The 13,767-nt window shown below is 42.4% G+C and overlaps 1 protein-coding gene across 1 annotated transcript in view; it reads left to right on the forward strand.

The window, feature by feature from the left end:
- PHF19 (PHD finger protein 19) overlaps window positions 1–13,360 on the forward strand; it is a 55,395-nt gene extending 42,035 nt beyond the window's left edge. Inside the window, exons 10-15 of the mRNA XM_082264645.1 lie at window positions 1,300–1,367; window positions 4,912–5,082; window positions 6,128–6,212; window positions 8,846–8,931; window positions 9,416–9,511; window positions 12,648–13,360. Of these exons, the coding sequence (XP_082120771.1) occupies window positions 1,300–1,367; window positions 4,912–5,082; window positions 6,128–6,212; window positions 8,846–8,931; window positions 9,416–9,511; window positions 12,648–12,996 (855 nt within the window). The 3' untranslated portion in view covers window positions 12,997–13,360. The remainder of the gene's footprint in view (window positions 1–1,299; window positions 1,368–4,911; window positions 5,083–6,127; window positions 6,213–8,845; window positions 8,932–9,415; window positions 9,512–12,647) is intronic.
- The last annotated feature ends 407 nt before the right edge of the window (window positions 13,361–13,767 follow it).

Genomic DNA, 13,767 nt, shown 5'->3' on the forward strand with positions numbered 1-13,767 from the left:
AAGGCTGTTCACAAGGTTTAGGAGAGTGTCTAAGGGTATGTTTGACCATTCTTCCAGAAGTGCATTTGTGAGGTCAGGCACTGATGTTGAATGAGAAGCCCTGGCTCTCAGTCTCCACTCTAATTTATCTCAAAGATGTTCGATCGGGTTGAGGCCAGTCAAGTTCCTCCACTGCAAACTCGCTCGTCCATGTCTTTATAGACCTTACTTTGTGCATTGGTCCAAATCATTTGGGGGAGGAGGGATTTTGATGTGGGATTGTTTTTCAGGGGTTGGGCTTGGCCCCTTAGTTCCAGTGACAGGAACTCTTAAGGCGTCAGCATACCAAGACATTTTGGACAATTTCATGCTCCCAACTTTTTGGGAACAGTTTGGGGATGGTCCCTTCCTGTTTCAACATGACTGTGCACCAGTGCATAAAGCAAGGTCCATAAAGACATGGATGAGCGAGTTTGGGGTGGAAGAACTTGACTGGCCTGCACAGAGTCCTGACCTCAACCCGATGGAGCACCTCTAGGATAAATAAGAGTGGAGACTGCGAGCCAGGTCTTCTCACCCAACATCAGTGCCTGACCTCACAAATGCGCTTCTGAAAGAATAGTCAAACATTCCCATAGACACACTACTAAACCTTGTGGACAGCCTTCCCAGAGGAGTTGAAGCTGTTATAGCTGCAAAGGGTGGGCCAACTCCATATTGAATCCTTCGAACGAAGACTGGGATGCCATTAAAGTTCAAGTGCGTGTAAAGGCAGGTGTCCCAATACTTTTGATAATATAGTGTGTATACAATGGCGACACAAGTCCTATATTGATCTTGAATGTTAAAATTGACCTTTCCTTTTCAATCTGCAGCGCTGTAATTTTCTGTAAAATGCAATGCAGTATGGCAGCCGGGAGGTTCTGTTCATAGGTGCTGTACATATGAGAAGTCATATTTTGGGCATCATCTGCAATAGAATTTTAATTTTGGTGAGATACTCCCAGGAAAAAATCATGTCTAAAGGGATGCAGACCTTGCCACTTTCCTAATTGGAACCTGCCAAGTGCAGCAACTGATTGATAATTTATAGGTAATCCTAGTGTTCATCATGTGGCGGATCGGACAGTAAAGCCACTTGTTTTCCTCCCTTCTAATTTTACAAAGAAAAGTGTTAACAGGTGCCCACTGCCCAGTGACTTGTGACACCCAAAAACAATCTGCATCATCAGCTGAATTGACTAGAAAAAAAAAAGCCTAATTTTTTGGTTTTGGCTGACACACCTGAGTTGACCCATCATACATCTTCTGTATTTCTAGCTCTCTGTCACGCCACCTGAAGACCGAGGACAACACCTACTGGAGGCATTAAACAGCTATAAAAGCCGGTGAGATGTCTATAATCTTCCCTACCAAGAGCTAAGCTACATGGGCTATGTTAATCTCTTGTCACTAAGATTAGAGTGCCATCCCCTCCTGTTATATAACGCTATGTGTCCCTGTACCTGTGCTATATAAAAACAATGCTGATTATACCTTTTATATCAGAGCTTCTCCTGGCGCTCACGTGACTCCTCAGCTCTCTCCTCTGCCCTGCTGACAACTATAGCAGGTGGGGCCGAGCACTCCCGCTGACGTCACGTGAGCGTTGGGAGGCGCTCTGATGATATAAGGTATAATCTGCATTTTTTTTTTTTTTTTTATATAGCACACGCACAGGGATACATAGAGTTCTATAACAGGGGGGATGGCATGATCATAGTATAAATGGGAGAGCAGCAGGAGGGGAGGATCGTGGCGTGGACGGAGCTGACAGGCAGGGAGGGGGAAGGAACACACAGGATACTTTTATCGATGGTGTGGGTTTTTTTTTTTTTTTTAATGCTATTAAGAGTAAGTATGCAACTGTGTTTAGAAATTTTTCATTTAATTTAGGCTAGTATTTGCTAGGCTGGAGAGATTTCAAAATGTGGAGCATATATGAGGTGCACATGCAAAGGGAGTCAGTGGAATGTGTATGCCAGAGGTTGCTGGGTTACAGTCCAAATTTTTGGACTGTGAGTTTACATCCCCCCATTTATTTTTTTTTGCAGACTAGTCAGCTGTTCTTCTCCTTCCTTGGAGACAGCCAAATTTTAGAAATTGTTCAAGTAGGACCAAAGCCTGTAACGTGGTGTACTTTTTTGTTTAATTTTCGTCACTTTAAAAAGGCCGCTGTCAAAAAATTTGACAAATGTTTGACCGACATCATTCAGCCAGTCTAGAATCTAGAGAGATGCCGATTTTTTTTTTTTTTTTTTTTTTTTTTATTAGAGGTATGCAATAAAAAGACAATACAGGGATCACAGACAGTACAATGTAACTTCCATCATGAAGCATAAGGTTACAGAACATTAGAATTGGCAATCATAAACATTGTTATTATACAAGTCCCGTGAAATGGGTAATTAAACTGTATTGTAATCCCAAAAATATAACGTAAGAAGAGTGAACACCGAAGACCTATAACCATAGTACCAGGAGTGAGGGGAAAGTCCCCCCGGGATCTATCTGTTGGCCCAGCAAGGACCCCCCGTGCCACCCTGTACGCAAAATGACGAACCTACAAACGAGTTCACTTTCTTGACAGGGTATACATACCCATGAAGCGCTTATTTCCGTTTATTAAAGAGGTTGTAAACCCATGAAACCTTCTTCTTTTTTTTTTTTTGATGCAACCTGAAAGAGAAACCCATAATGAGCTAGTATGCATCGCATACTCGCTCATTATGAAATACTTACCTAAGAACGAGCCCCCGCCGCGCCGCCCGCTCACCTGTATGACGAGCGACATGTCCAGTCGCCCGTCTTCCGGGATCGCGGCATCCGGCCATCTGATTGGCCGGAGCCGCGGTGACGTCACTCCCGCGCACGCCGACGGTCACGGCACGGGGCTCTGAAGAAACGGCACCAGCGGCCGTTCCTTCAGAGCGCATGCGCCAGTGACTTCAATGGCTGCATGTAAGGTAAATATCTCCTAAACGGTACATGTTTAGGAGATATTTACAGTACCTATAGGTAAGTCTTAATATAGGCTTACTTATAGGTAAAAGTGTCAGAGGAGGGTTTACTTCCTCTTTAACCACTTGCCGACCGCCGCACGACTATCTACGTCGGCGGTCAGCCCCTCACAGGCAAACTAACGTAGGGCTACGTTGCTTGCTTGTGAGGGTCTAGGGAGCGAGCGCGCGCCCCCGGAGGCACGCTCCCGCGTGGTCACGGACCCCCCCGCGTGTGTGACCAGCGGACCCGATGTCCGCCGGCCACTCGGCGGGGGAGAGGGAGAATATCAACAAAAATGACAAAAATCTTTCCCTTTGTTAGTAAACGCGATAACTTTTGCGCAAACCAATCAAAATACGCTTTTTGCGATATTTTTTTTTTTTTTTTTTTTTTTAACCAGACATAGGTAGCATAAAACAAATTGGCCGAAAATGTTAAAAAATTTTGATTTTTACATTTTTTTTTTGGGGGGGAATTTCATATAAAAAAATGTGAAAAATATTGCTATTTTTGCAAAATTGACGCTCTTTTTTTGTTTATAGCGCGTGATCAAAAAATCGCACAGGTGATCAAATACCACCAAAAGAAAGCTCTGTTTGTGGGAAAAAAAGGACGCCAAATTCGTTTAGGTACAGCGCCGCACGACCGCGCAATTGTCTGTTAAAGTCACGCAGTGCCGAATCGCAAAATACTCCCTGGTCGGAATGGGGGTAAAATCTTCCGGGGCTTAAGTGGTTAAGAGGAAGGGGATGAAACGGCACATGCGTGCCCTAAAAAGAGACAGGGCAGAAGGAAGAAAAAGAAACGCAGGGGATGGAGTGGCAGGTAGGAAGGCGGAGAGACAGGGTTGAAGATGGGGAGAAAAAAAAAGGGGGGGGAAAGGTGTACTCTGGTGCGGCCTAAAACCCTGCTGCTCCTCCAGGAGCAGGGTCCAACTAAAGATATGTTTTATATATACAGTGCCTTGCGAAAGTATTCAGCCCCCTTGAACTTTTCAACCTTTTGCCCCATTTCAGGCTTCAAACATAAAGATATAAAACTGTATTTTTTTTTGAAGAATCAACAAGTGGGACACAATCATGAAGTGGAACGAAATTTATTGGATATTTCAAACTTTTTTAACGAATAAAAACCTGAAAAATTGGGCGTGCAAAATTATTCAGCCCTCTTAAGTTAATACTTTGTAGCGCCACCTTTTGCTGCGATTACAGCTGTAAGTCGCTTGGGGTATGTCTCTCAGTTTTGCACATCGAGAGACTGAAATTTTGCCCATGCCTCCTTGCAAAATAGCTCGAGCTCAGTGAGGTTGGGTGGAGAGTGTTTGTGAACAGCAGTTTTCAGTTCTTTCCACAGATTCTCGATTGGATTCAGGTCTGGACTTTGACTTGGACATTCTAACACCTGGATATATTTATTTGTGAACCATTCCATTGTAGATTTTGCTTTATGTTTTGGATCATTGTCTTGTTGGAAGACAAATCTCCGTCCCAGTCTCAGGTCTTTTGCAGACTCCATCAGGTTTTCTTCCAGAATGGTCCTGTATTTGGCTCCATCCATCTTCCCATCAATTTTAACCATCTTCCCTGTCCCTGCTGATGAAAAGCAGGCCCAAACCATGATGCTGCCACCACCATGTTTGACAGTGGGGATGGTGTGTTCAGGGTGATGAGCTGTGTTGCTTTTACGCCAAACATAACGTTTTGCATTGTTGCCAAAAAGTTTGATTTTGGTTTCATCTGACCAGAGCACCTTCTTCCACATGTTTGGTGTGTCTCCCAGGTGGCTTGTGGCAAACTTTAAACAACACTTTTTATGGATATCTTTAAGAAATGGCTTTCTTCTTGCAGTGATTAACAGACTTTGTGGCCTCCTATCAAACCTGTATTTCAGGTTTCTCTGTGGCAAGGAGATCAAGAGAAAAAAGTGCATCTTCAGATTGAGGATCAGAGTGCCACCCAGCCCGCCTGGAAAACTCCTGCCAGACAAACTATTGGGCCAGGCAGACAGATCTGGAGGTGAAGCTAAAAAGAAGGGAAGGAGCAAGTATACTCTCAAAAACAGGTACGCTTGTTTTTTTGGTTAAAGTAATGTTCTCCTCTACAATATACTAATCCTGCAAATATACTCATTACCGCCCTTCACACTGGTAAGGGTCAAACAAATCTAAATATCTAAGCACAATCTTGACATGTGTTCGTAAAACTGTACATATCATCATCACAACCACTTTGTGCATCCAGGTGGATTATACCCTTTTTTTTTTTTTTTTTTTTTTTTTCTTGTTCAAAAATTTTATTAAGAATAAAGGGTGAACGATCGAGAGGGAGCAGTGGTACAGAGTGTGGCTTTGAGCACAATATAAGGCAGTAGGTACCAAAGACAAGGATTTAACAACAATGAATTGTTCAACTGTGGTATGAAAACAAAGAGTGGAACAAAATCGCTAACATTGACATCGTTTAACGGGTGTAGAGTAACAAACGGGAGGAAGAATGCAAGTCATAGGGGAGATTAATTTGTGCTGTTGTCCCCCACTAGTGACATGAAACATAACGAAAAAAAAAAACATAGCCCTTTGGCACCCCGACGTGGGGACAATGCCAAAGAGCATGAGGAGTCTGGGAGACCATGGTACATGGGTGGGTGGAAATAATCGAGGGAAGACTAAAAGGCGGGAAGAGAGAAGCAGAAGGTAGAGAGGGGGACCCTTTATATATACACACATATACATATATGCGGCCCCACGTAAAAAAGCCCACCTCTGTGAGGCAGCATATGTGTTCTGTTGGCAGGAAGGGGTTAAAGAGCACTGATCGAAGTAAAAAGCTGCATATGGATTAAAAAGAAAATTTTCATTGTAAAAATAATTGATAAAAACCATCTGCCACATGGCAATAAAGTTGGCTGCAGGCTTTTATTTATTTAGCTAGAACCGTTTTTTGGGTATTTGGGTGACATGGAGACACCCTAAAGTAATTGTATCACAGATGAGTGTTGGAATTTTTGTAATAATGATGTTGTGTGATCCATAAGCATGCAGATACCACTTATCCAAGTGTTGTATTAGTTGTATACAATCACTGACTGAGTCTTTTTCTTATTGCAGCCTGCTGCCTCATGACTGCCAGCAACAGAAGAGCGGAATTCGCCGGAAACAGTCACGATTCCTCCTTGAGGATGCCATCCCCAGTGTCAGTACTTTCCCACATAGACCTGTTTATAAAAACTGAAAAAAAAATGTGTGTTTGTGCTGCATCCTACAATGCAATAGTTTGCTGAGACATTTGTATTGCCTGGTAGCATACAGGAGGTCAAGCATGCCTTAAGGTGGTTGTAAACCCTCGTATTTATCCAGTGAAGTGACTGGCCTCAGAATGATACACCGAGATGAAATCAATCCTCCTATATAGGTTTTACTTGTTTATCTGCACTCTTCTCCTCTTCTCTACATCACTTCAAAAGGGCAGAAAAGCACAGAGGAGGAGGCGGAGAGACTGCAGTAACAGTGTGTGAGAGCTGATTGGAGGAAAGGCACACACCCTCCTCCACACAGCAGAACGGTGGTCTGAATAGACAAATTGTCTGCCGAACTAACCCCACCCCCGCTACCCACACAAATTTATCTGCTGTCGGGAAAACTTCTCAGAAGCCACTCTCGCTCCTTTTACACTTGTGCGACACTGAAAGTTGCGCAATGTTGCCACGATTTAGACTGGATTTGAAGCAATGCCGGTGCAATGCTGGTTTAATCACTTAAGGACCGGAAGGTTTTACCCCCCTCAATGACCAGGTCATTTTGTGCGATACGGCACTGCGTTACTTTAACTGACAATTGTGCGGTCGTGTGAGACTGTACCCAAATAAAGTTGATGTCCCGTCCCCCCCAATTGCTTTTTTTTTATTGGTATTTGATCACCTCCTGCTGTTTTTATATTTTGCGCTATAAACAAAAGGGCGACCATTCTGGAAAAAAAACCTATATTTTTTACTTTCTGCTATAAAACCTATCCAATTAAAAAAAAAAAAAAATTTAAATTAATTTTTTTCATCAATTTAGGCCAATATGTATTCTGCTACATATTTTTGATAAAAAAAAAATCCCAATAAGTGTATATTGATTGGTTTGTGCAAAAGTTATGGCATATACAAACTAGGAGTAAGATTTATGTCCTTTTTTATTTTATTTAATTTTTTTTTCTAGTAATGGTGGCAATCAGCGACAGATCAGACACCTAACTGACACTTTTGACCCTTTTTGAGGAGACCAGTGACGTTACTACAGTAATTAGTGCTAAAAATGTGCCCTGTTGCTATACTAATGACACTGGCAGTAAAGAGGTTAACACCAGGGGCGATCAAAGGGTTAAGTGTGCTCCTAGGGGGTGCTTTCTAACTGTGAGGGGGATGTACTCAATGGATGAACACAGAGACCTGTGTTCCTAAATAGTGAGAACACAGGATTCCTGTGTTCATCTGTGACAGAACGGTGGTCTGCCTTGTTTTTACATAGGCAGACTGCCGTTCTGTCTCTATGGGGAGCAATTGCGGGGGGCCGGCAGACATCGTGTCCGCCGACCCTGCTGATTGGCTTCCCCTCTGGCCAACTGGCGTGCTCTCCCACTATCTATTACGTCGTTTCGCGTAATAGAGCCAACCTGCCACAATAAAACTACGGCAGCTGGTTGGTAAGAGGTTAATCTTGAGGTCTATGGACCTCAAGTCGCATCAGACTCGGACCAAAGTAGTTCAGGGAAGTCGCACAGATATGAACGGTACTCATTGAAATCATGGGGTAGGACTTGTCATGAGACTTGTCCTGCGACTTGGGATTGCAAAGTGTGAAAGGGGCCTTATGCTGATAACAGGAAGGAAGCACCAGAGAGAAAGGACACTTAAGCCTGGTACACACTATGTCCACTCCGGTCAGAGCTTCTGTACTAACTGTGCAAAGTTAGTATACTGATCTCCCCTGCTAAGCTGTTGTGTTCTGTTGGACAGGGTGGCATACACACGGGCCAAATGTTGGCCGTTTTTTTTTTTTTTTTTTTTTAACCGGATGATGTCTCTTGACATTTGGCCCATTAATATGGGGCTTTGGAGAGAACACTACAGATATACAGTATGTGCTTTGCTCAGATTCCATGACCGAGGTTTACAACAACTTTTACTCCATTGATGGATCTAAAATCAACTGGTTCAGCAAGGACTGGATGAGTTTCGATCCATCTATGGCCATTCCTGCGTCAGTGTGATGCTGGCCATACATAAATCCTTTCTCGTCTACAACTTTTCTTTAGATTTTCAACCATATAATAGGAGGCCTAAATGAAACTTTCAATTTGTATGCAATCAGGCAGGCCCTTGCACTACATAGTTGAAGGTAAATCTAAAAAATTGAACAAGGAAATTGTATAATGTATCGCCAGCTTTAGTCAATGAGTTCCCATTGTCAGAATATAATGGCACAGCAGGGAAGATTCCGCTATCTCACTCACTTGTGTGGCTGGGGGAATCCATTTTGTGTGTTCTGTGTCCATCCTTACTTTCAGGAAGGTTTATTGGAGTAGACTGGGGATAGGGACTGACAAATGGTGAATCTGTGCCACTACATTATGGTGTCTGCTCTGAGATATTACTTTGTGCTCCCTTTTCAAACTGATGGGTTTACCTTCAACATAACGTTTCAAAATACAGTAAAAATGTTTGTCAGTAGTAGAACCAGACTTTCTGCTTCCTTCTTCATTTATGTTTGTTACTAATCTATGGTTGTTACATGCTGCTCTCATGGACGGTGCACTCAACCCTTACCCTCTCTATATTGCAGAGTGATTTCACCTCAGCATGGAGCACCAACCACCACCTGGCCAGCATCTTTGATTTCACGCTGGATGAGATTCAAAGCCTGAAAAGGTGAGTTGATATAGACAGTGCTAAAACTGCTGAGTGTTAAGCTGGTGATTGCAGGAAAGAAAATGTCTCCATCTATCACCGGTTTCAGCAAAGAAAATCGCTTAATTCCCCCATCAACACTGACCGGAATTCCTTCCGCAAAGCCATTGTGTTCTCCAGGTGGGGGGAGCTGTCGCTGCCTGGAGAACAGTGATTACCGCTAATTGCATGTAAAATCCAACAGGCTGGTTGTACCTAAATTAGCAACTTGGGCACATTTAACCTGCCCCATACATGGTTCAAATCTTGACCGGTCCCTGCTGAACCATCAGAGATTCGAACCTTCTATGGCTGGCTGTAGATAACTGATCTGTGCCCTGCATTGAATATTTAGGTGATGTTTGCAAAAATATTTATAACTATGTATAAGCAATGTAATGTTTCTCCACATCTAAATATCACAGTTCTGCTCTTCTTTTTTTTTTTTTTTTTTTTTTCTCCACAGTGCAAGTTCCGGGCAAAATTTCACCTCTGATTTGGACTCAAATGATGGGGCCAGCACGTCTGGCTCTGCTTCCACCTGTCTATCATACGAGTCACGGTAAGCGATGTGGATGTTTGTAGAAACCCCTACTAGCTAGGGCAGAGCAGATTGTCTTACTAATTCAGTTGTAGAAGATGGCTACATATTGGTTAAGACATTTGATGAAGGAAATGTATTTTCAGTACAGTACCCTTTTACTATTAGTTTATTGCTTTTTGGCTGTGAATTCATATGGATTCCGGATTTGTGTCTTTAGAAATGCAGTTTGCCCGCCATGCACACAAGACTTTGTGTAATATATTTTAGGCATCTCCTATTTTAATGTTACTTGAGAACAGAATGAAAGTAGCTGGTGATTTCCAAAGGCCTCTAGAAGATGTGAAATATATAGTAAATATATTGCGCTCAACACATTGGTGTTCTCAATAAAGTGCACTTAAAGTGCTTAAATATCAATATCAGCATTTATTGAAAAATAATAACATAATAACAGGGAGCGTGAGACCGTAGACTTCCGGGTTGGTGGAACGCAGGCGCGGAGCGGCGTTCATACATCCAGCTACCGTGATTTTACCCATGTACCAAGCGAATTTACATTTGGATTGTAGTAAGTGATATACTTTTCAATAAATGCTCGATTGTATTGACTTACTACACTATGAGAGCTTTCTTGTTGCCTTCTTTATATGTCCTGTATTGGGATCCCTTATCTGGTCTGAATGCATATCCCTGCTGGTGAGGGAATTTGAAGCGGAAGATCAGTTTTTTGTGGATCATTATGTCTGTGTGACCCCCTATAATCAAGGGGTCGTATATTTCCGGTAAGGAGTACCTTGTAAGAGTACTGGGTGAACGTGTGGAGGTGGAGGCTTTGCAATCACTCCTATCAAGTCTGTGCTTCTATCAAAAATTGTTGCTGCTAATCACTGAACTTTATATTGATATTTAAGCACTTTAAGACTTTTTATATTTATTTATGTGCACTTTATTGAGAACACCAATGTGTTGAGCGCAATATATTTACTATTTATTTCAATTGTCACGGCATTTATGTTGTTTGTTTGCAGCTCACAGTGTGGAAGCAATTCCCTTTATTGGTTCACATTTAATTAATTATCAATTCACGTTTAATGTTCAATAACACTTTAGTGGCTGTCACAGCCTCATTATTTAGTTAGTTTGTTTATTCATGTGCGCAGTTCCTTTGGTCTATACCAATTTTTCTCCTGTAGAAGGTGTGGTTTACTGTAACCACATGAATTATTATATAGAAATAAATCTTAGCGCAGGTAAATGTTGTAAAGGAAAGTGCAGAGACTTCAAGTTGAGGAGTGGGTGGAAACACACCATAGTGGAGGAGGCAGGAACTATGACAAAGATCTAGCTGCTACTGTCCCCGGGAGAGATTTGAATCCACATGTAACTAAAAAAAGCTGCCTGGCTTTAAAGAGCATATAGGTAGCACAACTTTTATCTAGATTTTCTATGCTAGAAAAATGGCATAACCATTTTGGCTAAGGAAAAGTACTATTTGCACAAAATAAAAAGAAACCTGTCAATGCAGAAATATGACTCGCTAAGAGTAGTCACGTAAGGATGAGCAGGACTGCCCCGGAGTCTGCATCTTTTAAAAGCAAAGTACAGCTGTAGTCTCCAGATTCCTGTCCTGACCAGCCACTGTAAAGGTCATGGCAGTAGATTAATTCTTTTGGAGAATCGATTTTATTACATAACCTCAGTAAACATTTGCCAGTTTTATTTTCAGAGCTACAGTTGGATTGCAGTTTACCATTCAAAAGCCTGCAGAATATAGCAAGTAGTTGCAGGTTTTACCATGTGGTTTGGTACAACTTTCACCTTCACCTCTTTGGCAGGAAAACAGAACAGACAAAAAGGGTAAAGTGTTTGGATAGAGTTAGGGAGTGTTATAACATTTTATTTTTCCTCTCATTGGGGAGATTTCCCTGCACTTCTTGTCCCATAGCTGAATCAGTAAGTGAGAGCAAATCCCTCCAAAGTAAGTGAATCCCAGTGTCCCCAGAACTAGGGTCCCCACTGGAAGATTTAACCTCTATTAGTGTTCTGAGGTCAACCCAAAAAGGGGGACCTTCTTCTACTTTCACTTTTGATGATAACCGTAAACCGGACAAATAGAGAGGGCAAATCTCCCCAAAGCCTGGTACACACTGAGATTTTTTTATTCATCCAACCCAGCAGGTTGAACAAAAAGTCAGCTCAGTTGGAGCTGCTGTACTCACTATGCAAAGTACAGCGATCTCCCCCGCTAAGCTGTTGTGTTCTGACAGGGGGACGCCCCCCATCCCCCGCCGTAACACTCCGATCAGTGCTCTCTGCCATTTGCTGAGAGTGCTGATCGGGGGTCAGTCGCTTGCTGGTTTTCCAGTAGCCACAGACTGACCTACACATGGGCCAAATGTTTTTGTCTTTTTTTTTTTTACTTGGCCGATGTCTCCCGATATTCGGCCCATGTGTAACCAGCCTAACATGGGGCAAAAATGGCAATACAACTGGCAGGTGTTCTAATCCCTCTCCGCTCTATCCAAAACTTAAAGTGGATGTAAACCCTCACCTACATCCAGTGAAGTGAACTGCCTCAGATGATACACATATTAAACATATCTCCCTACATACATTTTTTTTTGAATATCTGCTGTCTTCAGCTTTCTACACTGTTTAGAAAGTGAACATGGTGTTAGAATTTTTTCTTCCTGTTCCAGCACTGGGTGTGGAGTCTTGGCATACACTGTGTGACAGCTGAGTGGAGGAAAGGCACACACACCTCCTCCCCTCCACATAGGCAGAGGAAGGAAGAACCCTGCAGAGCTGTGCTGTGAATAGACGAGCTCTCTGCACCCACCCTCACACAAATTTCCAGCTGCTTTTATCTCCTGTGTCAGAACTTGTCAGTTGTTATGCTGATAACAGAGGAACAAAGCAGCCCGAAAGACACGGGGCATTGGAGAGACATAAGTAAACACTACAGATATGTGCCCATGTCAAATTTCATGAATGAGGTTTACATCCACTTTTTGTCTTTAGCTACACTTTAAAAGAATATATTGTAAACTCTCTACTTCAGTGCCCTCCCCTCTCGCCTTGCTGTATACAATTTAATTTTGATAAATGCCGCCCTGCCTCTATTTCACATTGATTTATGTTTCTTTGGTCACAGTGGAAATGTTGGAAGCCGCAAGCGGAAGTTGGCCTCCAAGTCCTACACTGCTTTTGAATCAAAGAGGAGGACCCTGGATCACTCAGACAGACAGAACAGCTGCGCCGCAGAATCCGTTGAATACACCCGATTGTCTGACTTCCAAGATAATGCTGCTGACAGCCACACCTTTGAGAGCCTCAGCGAGGATGACTCCTCAATGCCGCACCTCAAACACTCCATTACAACCTATTTTGGTGCTGCAGGAAGGTTGGCTTGTGGGGAGAAATACCAAGTATTGGCACGGAGGATCACCCCTGAAGGAAAAGTCCAGTACTTGGTAGAGTGGGATGGAACCACCCCATACTGACCTGGACATAAAAATATATACGTATATTTTGTAACCAAAGTAAGAAAACTCACTCCGACGCAAACCTTTTCAGCCATATTGCCAGTCTTGGTGTGCCTACTAAAGGTAATAAGGCTGACATTTGTCTTTTAGTAACATTTTGCTGCAAATATAATTATAGCACTTATACAGGGTACAAATATCGAACAGAATTGGGGCAACAATACTGACATTTTTACTGACTTTTCCCCTGATATACTGGGACTGTGAGCAGGAAAGTAGAAATACTTTGCTTCTAGAACTAGAGGTAGCTTTCAAGATTGTAGAGCCAAAGACGTCACTTTGCTGATCTCAACTCCATGATGGAGGCTAAATCCATAAGAAAGCTGTGGGCAGGACCACAGGTTAAAAAAAAAAAAAAGGAATTACATAATGGATGTAATTTTTTATTTCTCACTATCGATGTTATTATTTGCTGCCTTTGCCTTGGCAGAAATCTTCCAATCAGACTTTAAGCCACATAACATATTACTTCATATTGTTGGGTGTGCATCCCATGTCACAGAGACTAAACGTGCAATACTAAAGGAAGGGCGGAAGGTACAGGAAAAGCGTAGTCACGTACTTTACACGCATAGTTGATGGAAGATTTGTCTACACTTAATTCATAAACTGAAGACGGCCCTAATGGACAAAAATGGATTCTCATTTTTTGCTTCAAAGATGTTTTGGTGGCTTGTTTGGTTGACTAAGGTCTGCTTGGCTGTGTAATGATTTATCTATGTAGTGATA

This window comes from Pelophylax lessonae, assembly GCF_965119305.1.
Source record: "Pelophylax lessonae genome assembly, chromosome: 7".
Taxonomy (NCBI): domain Eukaryota; kingdom Metazoa; phylum Chordata; class Amphibia; order Anura; family Ranidae; genus Pelophylax; species Pelophylax lessonae.